The sequence below is a fragment of the Callospermophilus lateralis genome, chromosome 1, assembly GCF_048772815.1.
Source record: "Callospermophilus lateralis isolate mCalLat2 chromosome 1, mCalLat2.hap1, whole genome shotgun sequence".
NCBI classification, from domain to species: Eukaryota; Metazoa; Chordata; class Mammalia; order Rodentia; family Sciuridae; genus Callospermophilus; species Callospermophilus lateralis.
In genome coordinates this window covers 176158422-176180338 of record NC_135305.1, presented here as the reverse complement: position 1 = coordinate 176180338, position 21917 = coordinate 176158422, and the positions used below count along the sequence as shown (strand labels likewise).

Here is a 21917-nt window from a genome sequence, read left to right as displayed (position 1 = left end):
ATTTAAGCCGAGGCTGGAGGGCTGGCTGGGAACCCAGGAGCCTGTCCTGTTAGTTGCTGGCATGGATGACATCTACAAGGCTGCGGTGAGAGACGGGTTTGGGCAGGGCTGAGGCCCACTGGGAGCTCATTTAGCTTAGACTGGAGAGCAGGGTCTTCCCAGGGAAGTGATGGGGTCCTGAGAGAGCTCACAGATCTTTAGCCTAGGCTCTCAAGGGGATGGGGAGGCTGGTGTTCCCGTGTGCAAAGGAGGTGAGAGGTTCAGGGTCTGGAGAGGAGATGTCAGGGTGGGTAGATGAGGAGGTCTCATCTTTTAGCATCCAGTCTCTTGCTCTGATTCCAAGTGTCTGTGTCACTCTGTTTCAGCCACATCTCTACATTTGTCTCTGTTCTCTGAATCTTTTTTCATCTTTCTCAGTCTTTTTTCATTTCTTTGTTTCTCTTGAGCCGTTTCTCTGAGTTCCTGTTGCTGCCACCCTGTCCCCACTCCCCATTTTTACACTCTGCTTCTCAGTCATTCACAATTCGACACCCACCTCCAGCCCCTTAGCTGACTTGAAGATGCTTTGGAGGGTGGGAGGGGGATTGTGAGGAGGTGCTGTGTAATCTGAATCCTGGGCTAGAGAAGAGGTTTTGAAGTTCCAGATAGGGAAGGATTGGGCCTGGGGAAGGTGAGGGAAGAAGGAAGAAAGAACTAAGCCCATAGCTGTCTTAGGGTCTGGAAGGCCAAGGGCTCAGTGGCTTTACTGGGTGAGAGAGAAAGGGCTGGTGAGTGGACACCCCAAGTCCCTGCAACCTTCTAGGGTTCATTGAGGGGCTTCAAATGCTGGGTGGATGGTAGCCTCCTCCTTCCCCAGAGACAAGGACATTCAAGAGATAGCTGTTTCCAGGAGATTCCCCTTACCCCCGAAAATATGGTCTGACTTCTAGACAAGGAGGGGTTACAGCTGGCTCCAGGGGTGCCCCTGCATATCCTTAGGAGTCCATGGAGCTGGGGAAGGGAGCAGCCCTCCATCAGTGCCCATACAAGGCTTGGCGGGGCTGGGGACTAATTTTGGCTCTCGAGGCAGCACCAGCAGGCCAGGGGGCCAGATAACGCTGCCCCACCCCCTGCATGCCAAAGTCCCAGAACAATCACCAGGTTTAACTTTGTCCCCTGGTAAAAATAGCCCAATGGCCACCCTGGTCAGGTTACAGTGGGTGGCTTTGCTCAACCCCACATTGGTTTTATTGTCTCAACCTGAGGGACAGCTGTCCCTCAGGCCATGCAGCTTGGATTTCATTAGGGTGGCTGAAAGGGCAAGGGAGTGGTCATTGGGTATTGTTACTCAGGGTCACCTTGATCCTGGAAGGGGTGTCCACCTGTCACCCTGGCCCTGAGCCTAGCTCCTTTGAGGCCAGCTGGGTCACCTTAGGACTTTGGGGGCAGGAAGGGAGGACTGTGGCCTCCTCTGGCTTCAGTCTTCCTGCCTATGGAATGGGTTGGTTTCCTTGGCAGCAGCTAAGGACTGAGTCTGAGTCCTGAGACTCCTTTCCCTCTACAGGTAGAGCAGCTGACAGAAGAGCAGAAAAATGGTAAGTGACCCCTGTGTTGCATATTGGGGTACAGTGAGGCCAGGCTGGGGGAATCAGGAGAGAACCCTAGATTGGAGATGAAAAGCTGGGGGTCCTTTTCACTGTGACCTCAGAAAAGTCTCAGAAAGGAGATGGGCAGGTTGGCAGGTGGCCCCAGGGATCTGGCTTTCTGGGGTCCTGGCAATTGAGCCCTGATTGCTCTATTCCCCCAACCCCTGCCATTGGATGCAGAGTTCAAGGCTGCCTTTGACATCTTTGTGCTGGGTGCTGAGGATGGCTGTATCAGCACAAAGGAGCTGGGCAAGGTGATGAGGATGCTGGGCCAGAACCCCACACCTGAGGAGCTGCAGGAGATGATTGATGAAGTGGATGAGGATGGTAAGCCCCTGTGCCCTCAAGACCCATAATTCCCTGGCTCACTTGAGAGTTTAAATACAAGAGCTGTTTTGCCTCTCTTAGCCTCAGTCATCTCATCTATAAAGTGGGCATAATAACCACTCGAGCCTCACAGAGTTGGAGGGAAGCCTGGGTTTGTGTGGAGGGCAGGCCAACTGAGGCCTCTCTAACAGCCACACTGCCAACCTCCAGGCAGCGGCACAGTGGACTTCGATGAGTTTTTGGTCATGATGGTTCGATGCATGAAGGACGACAGCAAAGGGAAGTCTGAGGAGGAGCTTTCTGACCTCTTCCGCATGTTTGACAAGTGAGCACTTGCACTTGACTTCTTGCCCTGACCCAAACAGAGCTGGGAAAGAGGGACAGTCTCAGATTCCAAGCCTGGGAACTCGGTGGCTTTCATCTCTCGTTCTGTGTGGTAGGGCACAGGGATGCCCCATATGCTAATTCTCCTTGCTCTGCCTCCTGGGTTTGGGGGTGGGACTGGCTCACTGCTCTGTCTAGCCTTGCCCTGGGCTCTGAGGTCCTCCTCATCCTCCCTACAGAAATGCTGATGGCTACATTGACCTGGAGGAATTGAAGATGATGCTGCAGGCTACAGGTGAGACTATCACGGAGGACGATATCGAGGAGCTCATGAAGGATGGCGACAAGAACAATGATGGTCGCATAGACTATGATGGTGAGTGGCTGGATGGGTAGGCCAGATCCCCCTGCTGTCCATGCCCTGTCAGGCCCCTACCTGTAACCCACACCTTCCTCTCTCTCCACAGAATTCTTGGAGTTCATGAAGGGTGTGGAGTAGACATTGACCTTCACCTGGAGCTGCCCGTGCCCACCTTCCCACCGCAGCTGGGGCCTGGGGTGGAGGCAGGGGATAGGGACCCCATTCCCTGAACCTGGGTGTGTCCTTGACCCCTGGCCCTCCCTGACTCCCTCCTCTACCCTGTCCTGGGGAATGCAAATAAAGCCTTGCTCCCTGGGGGCCTGGTGTCTGGCTCTGATGTTCACTGGAGCTGTGGACTCTTCCCAGGGTCCCTTCCTATCTCACAAGGCATTCGGGGTGGATGCAGAACCTGTTCTCTGACTGCTGTGCCATCTGCCTTCTGTAGATCAGAACCACCCAGGCTCTGTGTCTTACTGACTGCTTTCTGTAGTTGCTAGTGCCCAGGTCCCATGGGCAGCAATCCAGCCTCTGCAGGCTGTGGCAAGCCTGGAGTCTGAATTTTAACAAGCTCATGGAGTGTTGCCTGATCAGCTAGTTCAGCAGCCTACAAGTCCTCCATGTGGAGAGAGCAGTTAGCCGCATTAGGCCCTAGATGTCCCTTGGTACAGCAACCCCAGTGACCTCTCAGCCTTCAGGGACGTATTGTCTGCTTTCTATCCTCTCACCCATTTTACAGGTGAGGACCCTAAGGCTTAGAGAGCCAAGGTCATCTAGTGAGTCTGCAGGAGAACCCAGCCACAAGACTTCTAGAACAGGCCTCTGTCAGATTATCCAGGTCCAACTGGGTCTAATTCCAGTTTTGATGAACCTCAGAGGCTCCCATCTCCCTCTCTGACAGGAAATGGAGGCCTGAAGCCTGATGGCTCTCAGCTTAGTAGAGGCACCCAGGCCAGAGCTGCAGCCAGAACAGTGACACTGGCCTTAGGGAGGGGAGTTGGGGGTTGCAAGGAAGTAGAGGTGTCCACAGTGGTGCTTACAGGAGGGACAGCTGCCATCGGCACCCAGGCTTCAGCCAGAATGCTAGCAGCTGTCCTTGCTCCACCCAGCTACCCCGTGGCCTCTGCACCTGTGCCCCAGTCTAGGCATTTTCCAGACAAGCTGGGCATTCCAGAGGCAGTCTTGGAATTCTAGAGATGCCTCTGAGAGGCTATAGCTGGCAGGAGCCGCTGGTCCCTGGGGAGACCTGGGAAGAATGAAGAGAGGTCTCCTTAGGCCTATTGTTGAGAGGGATGACACAGTGGATGGACCAGCCAGCCAGTGTATCATCTAATGGTTTATTCACACACCATTGTGCGTGCCACGAGTCTGGATGCTGGGACACATCAGAGCAAGGCATAGTCCCTTATCTCACGGAATTTCTAGTCAACTTGGATAACAAAAGCAGACAAGTGCAACAAGGAAACCAGACCAAGGCTGGCCTGGCACAGTGGGCTGTGACATTGAGCCATCAGGCAGGCTTCCTAGAGCAGGTGACACTGAGCAAGGCCTGAAGAACCAGCCATGGGAGAACATGTGGAAAGACTCAGAGTCTCAGGAACAGAAACCCATGTTGAGCTGAAAGCCAAGTCCCAGAAGCCTCTGGGAGAGGTGGACAGTGCCAGGTCCTCTGAGAAACTCAGCCCATGTGAGGGGTGAGGTGCTCTTCGGGCTGCAGGAGGAACCAGGAGGCCAACCTGAGGCTGGGGCAGTTCTGGGTGAGAAGGCCTGGTGGCTCTTGGTACAGTGGGATGCTGGGATGGAAGATTGGAGGTTGGTTTGTAGATTCAGGGCACATTTTGGAACTAGAATGGACAGAACTTACTGAAGGAATGAAAGTGAGAAGTGAGAAACTAGAGAGTCAATAGTGACCCTTAGATTTTGGGTCTAATTGCCATTTCCTGACACGGGTGTCTAGAAGGGGGAACAGGTTCAGCTCAGGGATATCGGGAAATGGAGGTTACTTTGTGTTAGTTTTTTTTTTTTTTTTTAATACTGGGGATTGAACCCAGGGGTGCTCAACTACTGAGCCATATCCCCAACCTTTTTTTTTTTATTTATATATTTTATTTAGAGACAGAGTCTCACTGAGTTGCTTAGGGCCTCACTAAGTTGCTGAGGCTGGCTTTGAACTTGTGATCCTCCTGCCTTAACCTCCCAAGCTGCTGGATGGGATTACAGGCAGGCTCCACTGTGCCCAGATTTACATTAGGCTTTTTAAAATATATTTCATTTTGAAATTCCAGACTGATTGCAAAAATAGCACACAAAACTCCCATTTACACTTCAGCCAGCTTCCCTAAACTTTTAACATTTTCAACAATCACAGGATAATGATCAAACCCAGGAATTAACATGGACCCAACACTACTAATTCATCTATGGATCTTACTGAAATTTTGTCAGTTGACTTACCAAAGTCCTTTTCCTGGACCAACCATTCAGAGATCACAATGATGTGTGACCTAGCCATCCTGTCTCTTTACTCTCCACCAACCTACAGCCTTTTCTGCCTCCTCATCCTTAAGACCTTGACACTTTTGAAAGATCCAGGCCAGTTATTTTGTGGAATGTTACTCATTTTGAGTTTATCTGCTGTTTCCTCAGGGTTAGGTTCAGGTGAGGTATTTCTAGTGGGTTCGACACAGGAAAGGTAGAGAGTTTGTTCAGTCAGAGTTGAGATGCCTCGAAAACAAATTGATGGGAAGGCCAGTGCCAGGTGGAGTTGCGGGGGGGGAGTAGAGCAAGAGCTGTGATTACAGGTGTCATCCAAGTAGCAAGCCCTTTCCTAGAGTTGGTCATGAATGAGGACCCCAGGGAGAGTTCATAGAAAGAGGTGGCAGAGGACTGGGTGCCTGGCACCCCAGAGACAAACGGGGAGGACACATTGCCAGTGGAGTGAGAGAGACCCTTAGTGAATGAGAGGCTCAAGAACCAGGAGGGATGGAAGAAGGCACGGGCTTCAGTTGATGACCCTGGTGGGGGTGGGAAGTTGGAGGCTCCAGACTTTGGCCACATGCAGTAGGCTGAAAGCCCAGCTGGAGAGGACAAAGGGGAGTGAGCCAGGACTAGGAAAGATGGCAGTGTGGACAACTCCCAGGAAACAGGAATGGGCTGGGCTGAGGGTAAGTGTCGGGTCCAGGGAAGCATGCTTAAGGAAGGGGTGGGCTGGGGAATGGCTACTATGCTGATAGGAACAACCCAGCAAAGTCAGGAAAGGGGTGAGGCAGATACAGAACAAAGCTGCCACAAGCCAGCAGTGCAGGGACTCTGGGTGGTGTTTGTCAGAGTCAGTTCAGTGCTGGGCAAGGAGATGGGGGTGCTTGAGGCAATGAGGGCAACCAGTCTCCTTTAGTGAAGGACCATAGCAGTGGGTATACTAAGGTATAGACCATGGTGTCCAGAGGAAGAGATGGACCAAGGGACATGTGGAAGGCTATGTCTCTTTTTTTTTTTTTTTTTTTTTTTTTGGTATTGGAGATTGAACCCAGGGGCAGTTAACCACTGAGCCACATCTTCAGCAACTTTAATATTTTATTTAGAGACAGGGTCTTGCTAAGTTGCTTAGGGCCTTGCTAAATTGCTGAGACTGGCTTTGAACTTGCAATTCTCCTGTGTCAGCTTCCCAAGCTGCTGAGATTACAGGCATGCTCCACCATGCCTGGATGGCTGTGTCCTTCTTGGTGGCCACTTGAAGGGTGAATGATTGAGTTAATTGGCTGTGAGTAGAACAAGGACTCAAGAGGCTGGGGTGGCTAGGGGTTATGGGATGCTGATGGGATTGGGGAGGGGAAGAGTCAAGCCCCCTGTGGTGGAAAGAAGAGGATGGGTAGGCCAACTGCAGAACTGTCAGGAAGGGCCAGGAGCAGGAAGGAGGGTCCCTCATCATTTCTTGCCTCTCTCTTCATCAGCTGTCACAGAGGGAGACAGGTCCTGGGAGAGGGAAGGAGATGACATTCCCAAGTTCCAAAGGACACTGGGAGATTGGGGAGGGGGCTGGAGTTGTATGGAAGGCCAAATGGGGGACTCACCCATTGGGAGGGAGGGTACCTCCTGGAGGTTGTCTTAATCTCTTTTTCCACCAATGAGGGAAGGGTCTGGCAGCATCCATTCCTTCCAGTCAGGCCCCCAGAAATTCTACCAGGGAGTGGCTGGGCTGCAACCCTTCACCACCTGCTGCATAAATATGCACATCATACATATGTGGCCAAGGGCTCCTGAGCTCCCACCAGCTCATGGTACACTGCCTCCTATAAACATCATCTGGTTTTTATCTATCTATTTATTTATTTATTTTTGCTGGGTTTAGTCCTGTCCACTTCTGAGCCAAGGTTAGTGCTTCTTCCATAAAGCCTCCCTTGATTTCTCACATCAGAAGCAATTACTGGAGCATCTCCCACTGCCCCTGCCTCTTTGTACTGTGCTTACATGGTTACTGCCTGCCCCCCCAAGAAGCTATGTTTTACTGGTGGTGAGGCCCTGCTGCCCAGCACAATCTGCTTGGCAGAATCAAGGAGCTGCTTTTGGGCCTCAAGCAGTTTCCCATTTTCCCACTAGATGGCAAACAATGCATGTGTTTGGGCCCACTGGTATGAGACTTTGGAGCTGTTGGGGGTCTGTTTCCTACCTGCAGGCAGCAAGCAGGGGACTTTTAGAGGAGATTATTAACCCCTTTCTAGTTAGGGAAACTGAGGTCCATAGCGAGAGAGGACCTGAGCAAGGCCTCACAAGTCAACAGAGTTTGGTCTTTAAGCCCCTGCCATGTGTTCTTACTGCATGGAGTGGGTTGTCCCCTGTACCCTGCCCCAGTAGACACAGGCTTCCCTGCAGCCCCAGCTGGGGGCCTGGCTGAGCAGAGACCCCCAGGGTGGGCTGGCAGACTGAGGAGTGATTGGGCTTCCAGCTGGCGGCCACGTGCTGGCTGGAGGGCTGTCCGGATGGTTCCCCAGCTAGATATTGGCCCCCAGCCTGGGATATATGCCAAAATGTCTCCGCAGGGAAATAGAGGCAGAGGGCTCTTCACAGAAGTTCCAGGATCTAATCACCACCACAGCAGCCCTTGCTCAAGAAATGCTCATGGATTTATGTAGCCCTGTTTCATCCAAGGTGGCTGGGCCCCAGCTCTGGGAGGAAAAGGCAGACCCAGAGAATGAAGTGCTTTGGTTAAGGTTCCCCAGCAAAGCCAGAGAAGGGGTGGGCTGAGTCCAGTCACTGGTCTCTCTGAGCAGCCTCTGGCCCACTTCCAAATAAGATCCCCCATCCTGGGAGGAGGCACATATATGTTGGGGGAAAATGGGACAGGAAGACAGGGTTGAAGACTCTTGGGTCCTTATCATGTGGACCTAAGGACCAACCTATTTCCTTCCCAGGGATGTGGTGGGAAGAAAGATGGGGGTCGCAGTATCCCTAGTAACTCCAGAAGCGAGAGTGTCCTAGGAAGGAGCAGGGATTTCTCAGCCCGCGGTGTGGCCTGGGTCAGGTTCTTCCCTCTCTGAGTATACATCTCCCCTATACCCACCACCAGGTTTTCTGACCACCACCTGAGGGCTCAGGTCAGCCCATTGGGAGGCCCAACCTGCAGGAATTTCTATAATCCTCTAACTATGACTCAAGATGAAATCTTAGTGCTCAGGGTCTAGGATTCTGGGGCCTAGAGATCTGGAGTGGGGTTGAGGTGGCAGCTGAGGGGGCCAGGGACAGGAGTTTCTCTGAAACAGGGGACATGGGGAAGTTCCCTCACTTGCCTCAGATTCAGCCTGTTGGTCTTATCTACCCTTGGCCCTCTTCCATGTCCCCCCTTCATCAGAGTGAAGGGCAGAGCAAGTGAACTCTGGCAGGATCATATTATGTGGGGCCTATGGGGATCTGGGACGAACCACTGCTGATTCGTTGGGCTCTGGGCCCTGGGTCTCTGAAGGACTGGAGGCCAGAGGGAAGTAGGGCAATGGAGGTTCTCCCTGGCTCCTACCTCAAAGCAAGCCCAATGAGTTGAGATGGGGCCTGGTGGATATGGGGAGGAGGTATGGGGCCTGGAGGCCAAATAGGGACAGGCCTAGATAGGAGATCCTGAGCATTCTTCTTTTGCCAGTCCTAGATCTGTGAAGCGTGGCCAGACCTCAACTGCCTGTCCAGGACATGGAGCCCCTTGGACCGGAAATGACCCCATCCCAGGCAACTTGGGCCCTGCCAGGGGAAATGGGTAGCCTAGCCAAGGCTTCAGGGGTTGGGCCATTATAACACTTGGGACCTGGGACTAGGGCCAGCTTGTGGGAGTCTCTGCTATGGCACTGGGGAGGCAGGGAACAAAGCAAAGCCCAGCTAGACCCCCACCCAGCTCCTCAACCTCTGTCTCTCATCCCTGACCTTTTCCAGGATATCTCCCTCCTTGTCACTTTGCTGGAGCCTGGGGACCTGAGTTTGTGAACGTCTATCTCTCTGTACAAACTATCTATACCTCAGCTGGGAAAGAGTGTTCCCAGCATGGAACTGGTCAATCTGACATAAAGGCATGGAGCAGGCCAGCTGAGGTGGAGGAAGAAGCTGCAGGTGAATGGCCGGGCTCCGCCTCCTCCCATTCTGCCTCCCCGCTCCTTCCCGCCCATGACTGGGTGGAGCTGCTGCCTTATAAGTGACTGGTCTGGTGGCAACAGAGCAAACTACAGCCAGCAGCAGCGGACCGGAGGGCGGCTCCCGTTTCCCCAGCATGGCCCCCTTGGCGTGGGCTATCTGCTGCTTCCTGGGGGGCCTCCTGATCAGTGGGGGCAGCCCCAGTGTGCCCCGCCTGCGACTCTCCTACCGAGGTACTGGCTAGTGCTCCCCTGTTCCTGTGCATGTCTGTGGGTGCTCCCTGCTCCAGGATACCTCTCCCTCCACCAGCTAGTGGGGGGGGGGGCTGGAGGGGATGGAGCCCCAGGCCCTCCACAACCTTTGGGAAAGGCTTCCTGGGGATGAGCCAGGGCAGAGGAGGGAGACATGTCCTGAGGTCCATGACCAGAGAGGAGGTGGGAGAAAGACGCATGGGCATAACCTTGGAGGTGAGGGCTGCTGAGAAGGGAAACAGATATATGGAGACCCTGACACTCCTCTACAGGGATACTGGCAGGTGGGGAAGTGGAGAGAGGGACTGGGCAGGGGAGAGGGACACAGGGCAGGTCTGGAGGGTCTGAGCAGAGAGTAGGGGAGTGGGCAGCATCCTGTCCCTTTGGTCCTCTAGCCACAGGAGGGGAAGAACTTCCCCCACCTCTTTTCTTTTGTTTGTTTGTTTTTGTACCAGGGATTGAAGGGGGCGGGGGGGGGGGGGCACTTAACCACTGAGCCACACGACAGCCCTTTTTTTTTTTTGTATTTTATCTAGTTACAGGGTCTTGCTGAGTTGCTTAGCGCCTCACTAAGTTGCTGAGGCTGGCTTTGAACTTGTGAGCCTCCTGCCTCAGTCTCCCCAAGCCACTGGGGATTACAGGCTTCCCTGGCCTCTAGCAGCCCATTTCACAAGTTGGCTTCATCATCACCCCTCCATCCAGGAGCCCAGAGGACATTTCAGCCTCCCCTCTGCCATCCTGGGGTGCATTCTTCTATCCCAGCCTAGCTGGCACAGCCTCCTCTGATGACCTGTGGGGGAAACGTCACCAAGATCCAGGCTCATGGCAGATTCTTCTTAGGAAAAAGGGGGATGATCACCTTCCACTGGGAATCCCAGTCAGAGTCAGAGAGACACAGGCCTGCTGTGGAGACTGAGGGGAGACATTGTTTGTCGTGGAGAGTCTGAGGGTGGAAATGATCCTGTTCTAAGCTGTAGTTTTGAGAGATCAGGCTACCAGAAAAAGCCCCCAGCAGGGAGAGTTCCCCAAGGTACTCTCAGCTGAGGAGGGCTTTGTGAAGGAGCCTGTTGATGAGTTTGGAGATGGGGTGGAGGCAGGGCTGAGGAAGCTCCTATAGGGAAACCTGGGTGCTCTGGGCCTTCCCCAGGGTGGCCCATGTCCCCTTCTTACCCCATCCTTCTGCTAGTCCCTTGACAGTCCATCACCTCCAGACCCCAGTGATCTGTACCAGGATTCTAAATTCCTAGGACCACTGTCTCCAGATGCCCCCACTCCATCTCTAGAGCCTGGATGGGCAGAGTCTACAGGGGAGAAAATTCTCTTTGGTCACATCCCTGATCTGGCGGCTGGAACTCCACCTGGCCGTGCCTGGCCTGGCCTGCACCTAGGCCCTTGCCAGGTGTTCCCTCTGTCTGTCCACTTCTCCAACAGCCAGCCTTGCTCACTGCTCACACTCACCCGCCCTTCCTGCAAGCTCTTCTTGCACTTTGCCCAGATTGCTGCTTTAATTTCTGCCAGTGAGGCCATCTTCCCTGGGGACTGGGCAGGGTGCACATGTTATAGAGGGAAGGCATCAGCCGAAAGATCAAGGGACTATAAAGCTGGGCTGGGCTGGATGGGGGCTCAGAGCCTCCTGTCCCACTTGCCCCCAGGAGCCACGTCCCAAAAACCTTCCAGCAGCCCTGTGGATGGGAGCATGTTCCAGATGTGAGTGCTTTTGTGGCTGAATGCACAGCTGGACCCTCCATCTCCATTCCTTGACTGGAACAGTAGGCTGAGAAGCAGGTCCTGACTCCCCTCCCTCTGTTCCCTCCTAGACCTCCTGTCTGCCAACCGCTCTGCCATCTTTCTGGGCCCCCGAGGCTCTCTGGACCTCCAGTCCATGTACCTGGATGAGTACCGGGACCGCCTCTTTCTGGGGGGACGTGATGCCCTTTACTCTCTGCGCCTAGACCAGGCATGGCCAGATCCTCGGGAGGTGAGATGGACTAATGTGGGCGTTGGGGGAAGCTGGGCATCTGCAGGTAGAAGGTCAGATGGGGAACTGAAGCTGTGAAGTTAGGGGAGTACCTGAGGTCACCAGGCTGTGTTTCAGGTCCTGTGGCTGCCCCAGCCAGGCCAGAGGGAGGAATGTGTTCGAAAGGGAAGAGATCCTCTGGTGAGTGCTGTTGTTCCCTAACCCCATTGATGCCAGGCCCTGACCCCAGGATAACCTGCAGTCACACTGGATGCCTCTACTTGGGAGGGGGTTCGCATTTGGAGCAGATCCTGAGGGCTTTGCGAGGTTTGTGAAGAATGTTACCCCTCCCCACTTCCCTTAGAGCTGCTCAGCCCGAGCCCCAGGGCCCAAACAGAGGGTGACTCTTTTGCCTCACCCTTTCTTCTCCCTGCTAGATGGAATGTGCCAACTTTGTGCGGGTGCTGCAGCCCCACAACCGGACCCACCTGTTGGCATGTGGCACCGGGGCCTTCCAGCCCACTTGTGCCCTCATCACAGTTGGCCATCGTGGGGAGGTGAGTCTGTGTCAGGCCCCATGAGAGACTGGAAAGTGGTGACATTTCATTTTTGCTGCCTGAACCCTTCCCATTGAGCCTGGGTAGAGACAGAGTGGGTAGGCCCTTGAAAGGCGCCTTTGTCCTCGGGTGATGACCCCATTCAAGAGGCCTTGAATGAAGGCGCCTTCTGCCCACCCCCCACTCTTCAGCCACACGCACTCAAGGGCCATGGCCAGGGTGGGAGACCAATGCTTCTTTCCTAGGTGACAACCTTCCCTCCATTTTCCCTACCCATAGCATGTGCTCCACCTGGAGCCCAGCAGTGTGGAAAGTGGACGGGGGAGATGCCCACATGAGCCCAGCCGCCCCTTTGCCAGCACCTTTGTAGGTGGGTGATCCCAGGTCAGGGTGGGGTTAGGGATGGTGGGAGCAGGAAGGGATGGGGCCTGGCTGTTGGGCTTGGCCTTTCACCCCTAATTCTGTTCCCACCCCCTCTCCAGGTGGGGAGCTGTACACAGGCCTCACTGCTGACTTCCTGGGACGCGAGGCCATGATCTTCCGAAGTGGGGGTCCCCGACCAGCACTGCGTTCTGACTCTGACCAGAACTTTCTGCACGGTGAGGCCTACTGGGACCTGCTCCTGGAACAGGGAGGAGAGGAGGCTCTGGAGCTGGGAGGAGAGGCCACTGAATTCCCTGGAACTCCAGTCTCCAGTGGGGGTCCCCATGCTGCTTCTTGTCCTTTGGGTTCATTCCCTCATCCTACCCTGTGAGCCACCCCCACACACATCAGCATTACCCTGTCACCCTCTCAGAGCCCCGGTTTGTGATGGCCACACGGATCCCTGACAACTCTGACCAGGATAATGATAAGGTGTACTTCTTCTTTTCGGAGACTCTCCCTTCACCCGATGGTGGCCCAGGGCGTGTCACCGTCAGCCGTGTGGGCCGGGTCTGTGTGGTAAGAGCTGTGACGGGGTGGTGAGGTTCAAGACTCCTGCTGCACCCCCCTTCCCAGACCTACCCCTGCCACAGATGGGGAAACTGAGGCGAGTATAAAGCTGATATCCATACCTTCTCCCAGTAGATGAGGGTGGAGCAGGAGGAGGTGGGGCCCATCCTTATGGGACACAAGATTGACTCTGGCCTCCCATCCCTCAGAATGATGCTGGTGGCCAGAGGGTGCTGGTGAACAAGTGGAGCACCTTCCTCAAAGCCAGGCTGGTCTGCTCTGTGCCCGGCCCTGCCGGTGCTGAGACCCACTTTGACCAGCTAGGTAAGGGCGTGGCCTGGCAGGCCTTTATTCTGGGAGCGGGGAGGGCTCAGAGCTAGTGAGTGGGGGCATTGGCAATGGCCATGATGCCTTCTGTGTTCCAGAGGACGTGTTCCTGCTGTGGCCCAAGGCAGGGAAAAGCCTGGAGGTGTACGCGCTCTTCAGCGCCGTCAGGTGGGCACACCCAACCTCCCCGGACCCCATCATCCCTGGCCCCTGCCCTTCAGCCCCTCTGCTGAATCTCTGCTTTCATACCCCAGTCTTGCTATGGGTTCCTGTCTTTGTCCCTGATTCTGTGACTCTGTATTCTGTCTCCCTCTTTTTGCTTTTGCCTTAGTGTCCTTGTGTTTCAGTTTCTACTTTCAGCAAACTCTGTTGCCCTCTGTCCTTCCGTTGGAGCAAGCCTATCTTCCTACCCATGACAGCTACCTTGGCCTGACTGTCCCTGTCTCTCCTTGGCAGCGCCGTGTTCCAGGGCTTTGCCGTCTGTGTGTATCACATGGCAGATATATGGGAGGTCTTCAATGGGCCTTTTGCCCACCGTGATGGTCCTCAGCACCAATGGGGGTCCTATGGGGGAAAGGTGCCCTTCCCCCGCCCTGGTGTGGTGAGTATCTACTGGCAAAAGAGGCCTGAGCAGCTGCCAGGAGGGACTCTTCTTGGAACAGCACTGGGGCCACGTGCATCCCATGGCAGGGCTGAGGTGGCACTCCAGAGGGCCTGGGCTGAAGGGGCAAGGTGTGGTGGGATAGGAGAACCTCTCCAACCCAAGAGCAGCCCCTAGGTGTTGGGGGAGCAGCCTGGGAAGAGAGGTGTGCATCTCAGGGTACTTCAGGGCTCCTTTTGCTGTTGCCTGCAGTGCCCCAGCAAGATGACTGCACAGCCAGGACGACCCTTTGGCAGCACCAAGGACTACCCAGATGAGGTGCTGCAGTTTGCCCGTGCCCACCCGCTCATGTTCTGGCCTGTACGGCCTCGGCGTGGCCGCCCTGTCCTCATCAAGACTAATCTGGCCCAGCAGCTGAGCCAGATTGTGGTGGACCGTGTGGAGGCAGAAGATGGGACCTATGATGTCATCTTCCTAGGGACGGGTAGGAGGGCTGAATCCAGGTGGTCAGGCTGGGGAGGTATGTGACGGCCCAGCTGCTCTTTCCTTGCCTACTGATGACTCTTCTGCTGCCCCAGACTCAGGCTCTGTGCTCAAACTCATCGTCCTCCAGACAGGAGGTTCAGAGGAGCCCGAGGAAGTGGTTCTGGAGGAGCTCCAGGTGTTTAAGGTGAGCAGAGGGCATTTCCCATCCCTGGGTCTGGGACTGGCTATAGGGAAGCCAGAGGGAGCCTGGGGGAGGAGCAGAACATACTGGCACACTGCTACAGAGGCCTGGTTGATGCTTCAGAATGACTGGGAGACCTGCCGCTGCAGTCTGTGGACTGAAAGTACCTAGGGTTCCCCAGGGAGGTTTGGCCACAGTGAGCACCCTTGACAAAGCCCTACTGGGCTCAAGTCACAGTGAGGAAGTGGCTGAGATTCCAAGGGTTCTGTTAACCCCTCTGTAGATTCAGACAGGGCACCGTCTGTGTTTGGGGAACTATTGTGCCTGCTGACATGAGATGTGTGATTTGTAACAGCTGCCTTATTGCTGGGTAACAGGGCCATGGGAGTGGACACTGGAACTCTGTGCTTTTAGCCAACCCTCCCACTTGGAGGCCAGCTGGGATAAGGGGCCTTTTTGTAACCCAATGTCTAGAAAAGACTGTCCAGCTTCAGTTGCTAAGGGGTGCACCGATTGGGCTGGCGTTGGAAACTAAAATGTGGAATGCGGGGGAAGTTCTCGTTACGCTATGCCCATGCTGAGAGCCTATTTCTTCCCCAGGTGCCAACACCCATCACTGAAATGGAGATCTCTGTCAAAAGGGTAAGGGCAGCTGCCTGACTCCTCATGTGTTCCCTGTTCCCTGCTCTGTTCTCCTTGAGAACTACCCTAGTCTGCTGGAGAATGGTGCTAGGCAAGCCTGATTAGGCTCTGCAACAAGGGTACTGGGTTTCACATGCATGAAGCTGTGGACAATGACAGGTGACAAGGTCATGTTCAGATAGGAAGAGATCTACAAAGGCCAGTTCTTAAGGGAGTTGATACGTGCTCGGAAACAAAATCTGGAATTTTTTTTTCTTTTTGGTAGTGGGGATTGAACACTTTACCATTGAGCTATACTCTATCCTTATTTATTTATTTATTTATTTATTTAAAAAATGTGGGTGGGACTAATGGCCATTTTATTTATTTATATTTATTTATTGCAATCTGGGGATTGAACCCAGGGCCTTGCACACACTTAGTAAAGTTCTCTAACCACTGAGCTACACCCTCACCCCACCCACTTTTTATTTTTTATATTATTATTATTATTATTATTATTATTTGGTACTGGGGATTGAATCCAGAGGTACTTTACCACTGAAAAAATCCCCAGCCCTTTTTATTATTTTTTTTAAAAATTTTGAGACAGGGTCTCACTAAGCTGCTTGGGTCTTGCTAAATTGTTGAGATTGGCCTCAAACTTGTGATCCTTTTGCCTCAGCCTCCAGAGTCATTGAAATTACAGGTGTTTACCACCATGTCTAACCTGTTTTCATTTTTAAAATTTTTTAGTTTTTTGGTACTGGAGATTAAACCCAGAGTCATTCAACCACGGAGCCTTACCCTCAACCCTTTTTATTTTTTTGAGACAGAGTCTCACTAAGTTGCTTAAGGCCTAAGTTGCTGGGGTTGTCCTTGGACTTGCGATACTCCTGCCTTAGCCTTCTGATCGCTGGGATTATAGGCATGTGCCATTGTGCTTGGCCCCTTTTTTAAAATTTTATTTTGAGATAAGGTCTTGCTAAATTGCCCAGGCTGGCCTCAGCCACCCGACTTGCTGGGATTACAGGCATATACCAACACACCTGGCAAGGGAACTGTATTTTAGAGGCCTGATATATGTCCTTTCTCAAGTGGCAAATACCATGTATGTCCCAGTTTACCTCTTGGTGAATCCCAACTGTCTTTTGTGTGTGTGGTACTAGGGACTGTACCCAGGGCCTTGTGCATGCTCTACCACTGAGCCTTAAATCCCAACTTTTATACTGGGATTGCTTACAGCAAGGTGCACCTCTGAAGTCAGAGGTCAGTAAGAAAAGGCCAGTGGGGCACAGGATAAAGGTCAGTAGCAGGGATGGCCTGGAGAAGTCCCTTAGAGAAAAGACCCCAGACCTGCCCCATCTACTCCATACAGAGCAGGTAGATGACAAACATCTTTATTTCTGTGATTAAATCCAAGAGGTTCTGGAAGACTTCCTGAAAATGGTAGGGGTCTCAGGAAACCCAAGGGAATTGAGAGTCTGGATGCTCCTTAGTTAAGCCCAGGCTCATCATGGGCTCTGCCTGTGTCTCTCCCCAGCAAATGCTGTATGTGGGCTCTCAGCTGGGTGTGGCTCAGCTGCGACTGCACCAGTGTGAGACCTATGGCAGTGCTTGTGCTGAGTGCTGCCTGGCCCGAGACCCATACTGTGCCTGGGATGGTACCTCCTGTACCCGCTACCGCCCCAGCCCTGGCAAGCGTCGGTTCCGCCGACAGGACATCCGGCATGGCAACCCTGCCCTACAATGCTTGGGTCATGGCCAGAATGGTGAGTGGCAGTGGGTATGAGCGCCCTAACAGGGCTCCTATCCATCCTGTGGTCTGGGCTCTATTCCTGTGAAGTGTGACCTCAGACTGGTCCTGTTGTGACAGTCCTCAGTTTCCTATTTATGCAGCTCTAGTCAGCTCATGGGTGCGGGGTACAGTGACTGGCTTGGGGTTCAATGGATGCCTAGGTCTTTATCATACTGGTGGGATGCAGGAATCAGTTGGTGGCCCTGGGGGCCTGGGTTCCATAGTTCCCATGTTAAGCCAACTTGGTCCTCTATGCAGAGGAAGCTTCAGGACTGGTGACCACCAGGGTCTATGGTACAGAGCACAATAGCACCTTCCTGGAGTGCCTGCCCAAGTCTCCCCAGGCTGCTGTGCGCTGGTTCTTGCAGAGGCCAGAGGATGAGGGCCCTGACCAGGTGAGTGAAGACCCTGCCTCCAAACCCTACCTCCCTACCTGAATCCCAAGCCCTGAGCCCTAAGAAGGGTTTTTGGTGGTAACCTGCTAAGATCAACTAAGAAAAGTGTGTTAGGCCCCTACAGTACCTAGGAGGAAGTACCCCTATTTCTGTTTCTGGGAATCTAGGACATATATAGCTGGAACTCCCCCAGTCTAAGAGGTGGGTAGCAGAGAGGGAAGAGGGGTCTGGTGTGGTCTGGAAGTCCCCTGTGTTTGCACATATGGCTCAGCTTTGAAGAAATCTCTTCCCCAGGGGTTCTCAGTCCTCCTTTGCCTTAGGCTTGGGTACCTCCCTGACTACTGGACCTTGCCACCTCCCTTTATTTCTGGTCCTACACTTCCTCCTGGGAGACCAGCTACATGGCCAGGCCCTTTCCTCCCCCATGGGAAAGGTCTCTGTCAACTCCTGGAGATGGCTTCAGTCTGGGGCCTAAGGCTGAGTGGGCTGGGCAGGGTGAGGAACCAACCATTCTCCCACAGGAAAGAGGAGGGAAGAGGGGGTTGATTATAAGAGGGACTGTCCCTTTAGCTTGGGAACTGGGGGAGGCCAGCCTTGGGCCAGCTGTTGGGTTGGGCACTGAGGAGACTCCCTGGGGTTGGGGGCGGGACAACAAGATGAAGTTACACAACACTAACCACCCAGGCAGTGCATCCTCAGCCCAGATGTACAGACTAAAGCCTGAACAGGATTCGGAGAGATGGTTTGGGACCGGAGCTGCATTCCCACCTCTTACACTGTAGTGGCCACCCCAGGCTGGGGCTGTCAGCTTAGTGCTGTGGCGGGAGAAAACAGGAAAAATTAAGACAGGGAAGGCCCAGTGTGCCTTGTGTGTGTGTGTGTGTGTGTGTGTGTGTACATGTGGAGAGGAAAAAGTTTTCCTTGCCCCAGAGTAAAAGCTCAGAAGTATGCTTGTAAGCTGGCACAGTGGTCATGCCTATAATCCCAGCAGCTCAGGAGGCGGAGGCAGGAGGATTGTGTGTTCAAAGCCAGCCTCAGCAACTTAGTAAAGTCCTAAGCAATATATATATATATATATATATATATATATATATATATATAGCCAGTCTGCTTCCTGTGTATGTGGGCAAGGGCTCTCCAAGGCCAAGTTTGGTACCTGGGTCTCTGATTAGGGGAGATACCAGCCATTCATATTATTGAAACAAACAAACAAAACCCTTTGCAGGCTCTTTCCTGGACCATAGGAAGGTAAGGCCCTGCCCTCAATTAACTTGTAGTCTAGAGGCCAACCTGCCAACCTGCTGGTCCCCTTCTGGACAGGGAAGATAATGGGCAAGGGGAAGGACATACACACTGGGCCCTCAAGATGGAGAAGTAGGGGGCAAAGAAGCTGACAGTACTCATCCTGCCCCACACTGTGCTCATGTCCCCTGTGCCTTCTCACTTGCCTGGCAGGTAAAGACAGATGAGCGGGTCCTGCAAATGGAGCAGGGGCTGCTGTTCCGCAGGCTCAGTCGCCTCGATGCCGGTACCTACACCTGCACAACGCTAGAGCATGGCTTCTCCCAGACTGTGGTCCGTCTGGCTCTGGAGGTGATTGCGGCTACACAGCTGGACAGTCTGTTCCCTCGGAAGCCAACACTGGAGGAGCCCCCTGCCCGCGGAGGCCTGGCCTCTACCCTACCCAAGGCTTGGTATAAGGACATTCTGCAGCTCACTGGCTTCGCCAACCTGCCCCGGGTGGATGAGTACTGTGAGCGTGTGTGGTGTCCAGGCACTGGGGAGCGCTCAGGCTCCTTCCGGAGCAGGGGGAAGCAGGCCAAAGGCAAGAGCTGGGCAGGTCTGGAATTGGGCAAGAAAGTGAAGAGCCGGATGCAGGTTGAGCGCAACCGGACGCCACGGGAGGTGGAAGCCACATAGACATGGAAGGGGTGGTCAGGTTAGGCCAGGGAACCCAGCAGCAACCCCCAGAATCTCCTACCTACCCAGCTAGGGCAAGGGGCGCCAGGATGCCTGACTGCCTCTTAGAGATGAGAATCTCTGCTACCCACAGGAAGGACTGGGGGCCTGAGGGAGGGGCCCTGTGCCTGAGGCCTGTTCCCTGCCCTTCTTTATGCTCTCATTCTCAGGCTGGAGCTGGCACCCTTTGGCCCCTGGCAGCCCCAAGGGGCCTGCCATTTGTTCTCAGAGATGGCCTGGCTTCCGGAATACATTTCCGGGTATGCCCAGAGGCAAGAGGGTTGGGTGGTTCTTTCCCAGCCTGCAGAACAATGGCTATTCTGAGTGACCCTCAAAGTGGGTGGCTCTAGGAGATATCTGGGCAGAGGCCCTCAGGCATCTAGAAGAGAATAGAAGTGGCCTCTTCTTTGCTTGACCTAGCATCTGTTAGGAAGAGCCTACCCTGACCAGGTTGGGGAGGGCAAGTGGAGGTGTTGAGGAGTTGGAGCAGCAATACCTTACCCTCTTCCTGCCCTGATGTCTTGGTATTTCCCTGCCACTGCCCACGACTCCTGTATCTCAGAATTATAGAGGTGTGGATTTCTGAGACCTAGGGGTGGTCCAGGTCTTAGGTCTCACTTTATAAATTGGGGAGAGGGTTCTCACAGCGTGACCTTCTTTCTTCAGGCCCGGAAGTGTCATGCCAGGTTTCTGGCTTGAATGGCCACATCTCCTGATGGGATTCCCCTTCCTCGCCATCAGGGTCCCATGATGAGGATCAGGGAGAAGGAAATGATAGTCCTCACCTCTGGATTAGAGATGAGAAAGAGGAGTTGGGGATGGGAGGAGTGGGCTGTCTTTCCCAGGGCAATACAGAAGGGTAGGAATGTAGAGTCTTTGCAAGCTACAGCCTGAAGTCAGGATTGGGGTCAGGGCTTTGGCCAGAGCCACAGAAAATTGACAGGTTATCAAGATGGAGAGAGAAAGACCATAGGATGGGCTGTGGACCCAGGCCCAGGTGTCCTCAAGGACTCAAGATGGCATCAATTAATTCAGGAGCCATACTGGGAAGGTCAGATGTTCCCTAAAAATCTCTATTTTCTGCTAAGTAAGGGTTATTTTACAAGTCTTTTTTAAAATTATTTTTGGTGCTAGGGATGAACACAGGGCTTTGTGAGTGAGCTAGGCAAGTGCTCTACCACTGAGCTACATCCCCAGCCCTCTTTTTTTTTCCTTTAAGAAGAGAGAATAGCTGCTAAGAACTGTAAGTCCTGCTGGTTCTTGGGGATGAGGCTCAGATGGCAAGGTTACATTTTGCTTGGGCATGTAGGGGAGTTGTTTTTGCCATCAGCAGTTTCTTAGTCTGGGGAGCACAAAGGAGGAGGAGGAGGATAACTAAATGAAAAGTTGTTCCCAGCCTGCACATGAACAAGTTAGTGACGCACAAAACTAACAAGAGACAAGGGCATCAACTCTGAGATTCCTTCCTTCCAAAAACCAAGATGAAGAAACAAAGGAGGAAAAAGAAACAGCAAATTAGGCTTCCTGCCCCACTGCAACTCAATCCTGAAGGGCATTGGGTTTTCTCTCCCTCACCCTCACACCACCAGAGTATGGGAATCTGAAACAGCCCCCACCCCTTCCCTTTGATTATATGGCAAGTGTACTAGAAGCACTGGGGTTAATCTAACAACATCTTGAGAAACCTTTCTGCCTGGGGTGCTGTCTTGCTATGTGAGCAGGTAAAAACAGAGGAGGGGATGGTGGAAGAAAGAAGGAAGAGGAGACAGAGATGAAAGAGGTGGAGGAGAGAGTGCAGATCTCCGGGAGGTGGGGGGAGGGGGGTCAGAGCTGCAGTGGGCTCTGCCCTCTATCCCTGGGAAGCCAGAAAGAGACAAACAGGCTCTCAGTGGCTGGGCTTAGGCTTGGTAAGCTCCAAGCCAGGTCCTCTGGGGAAGTGACTCTGGAAAACGGAGGGAGCATTGTATATCTGTATTTGGGAAAATATGGACAGCTTCTACCAATTGCCCCCCTTCCATGGTACTGTGTTGTTAATACCTGGAAATGCCCTCTATGTATGAATTCTATTTTTGTGTTCCTATGTTGAGATGGGCCTTGTGATTTCTCTGTCTTTGAAGCATACTTCTTGTATTGTTATTTTTATTGTTGTGGCAGCCCTGAGTTCTAGTGAGGAAAGCAAGAGCCTCCCAGGAAAGGGATGAAGTTAATATTTATATCACATAATTATATTGTTATTATATCTGTATATTTCTGTACTAAATTGATTGATGCATCTGCCATTCTACCTCTTCCTCGAGGGAAAAGGTCCCCATAACCTTGGGTGGTATTTTCTAGCAGAGAGGGAGATGGGTAGTAGGGGAAGGAGGGAGCCAGAGGACTTTGTCTATAAAGCTGGGATTGCTCATTAAATTAGGAAAAGTCCTGACCCGAGGTCTTGTAAAATTTGACCTTCTTGGAACTTCAGGAGGATCTTGGCGGGGAGGGGGGGAGAAAGGCTGACAAAGGTCAGCCAGGCACGTAGGCAGCTCTGCTACTTTTTCACAACACTTGACATTTGTAATAGCTATGCTTGGCCTGGTGCCGCCTTCATCCCAAGTCACATACCAATGTA

The 21917-nt window shown here is 53.2% G+C and overlaps 2 protein-coding genes across 3 annotated transcripts; both read left to right on the top strand.

The window, feature by feature from the left end:
* Nucleotides 1-2955, top strand: Tnnc1 (troponin C1, slow skeletal and cardiac type). The gene is made up of 6 exons (XM_076833474.1): nucleotides 1-85; nucleotides 1544-1574; nucleotides 1806-1952; nucleotides 2163-2277; nucleotides 2516-2652; nucleotides 2744-2955. The coding sequence occupies exons 1-6, from the start codon at nucleotides 62-64 to the stop codon at nucleotides 2773-2775; spliced, it is 486 nt and encodes a 161-aa protein (XP_076689589.1). The 5' UTR covers nucleotides 1-61; the 3' UTR covers nucleotides 2776-2955.
* Nucleotides 2956-9343: 6388 nt separating this feature from the next.
* On the top strand, nucleotides 9344-21551 carry Sema3g (semaphorin 3G). 2 transcript variants are annotated; one of them, XM_076832572.1, is made up of 16 exons: nucleotides 9344-9473; nucleotides 11309-11469; nucleotides 11587-11649; nucleotides 11886-12005; nucleotides 12285-12375; nucleotides 12488-12604; nucleotides 12802-12947; nucleotides 13148-13262; nucleotides 13364-13433; nucleotides 13722-13866; nucleotides 14119-14350; nucleotides 14445-14536; nucleotides 15134-15175; nucleotides 16698-16926; nucleotides 17211-17347; nucleotides 18803-21551. In XM_076832572.1, the coding sequence occupies exons 1-16, from the start codon at nucleotides 9377-9379 to the stop codon at nucleotides 19265-19267; spliced, it is 2322 nt and encodes a 773-aa protein (XP_076688687.1). In that variant the 5' UTR covers nucleotides 9344-9376; the 3' UTR covers nucleotides 19268-21551. The 2 variants fall into 2 exon arrangements, with proteins under 2 accessions (XP_076688687.1, XP_076688773.1); XM_076832658.1 differs by lacking the exons at nucleotides 9344-9473; nucleotides 11309-11469; nucleotides 11587-11649 and adding an exon at nucleotides 11665-11775.
* The last annotated feature ends 366 nt before the right edge of the window (nucleotides 21552-21917 follow it).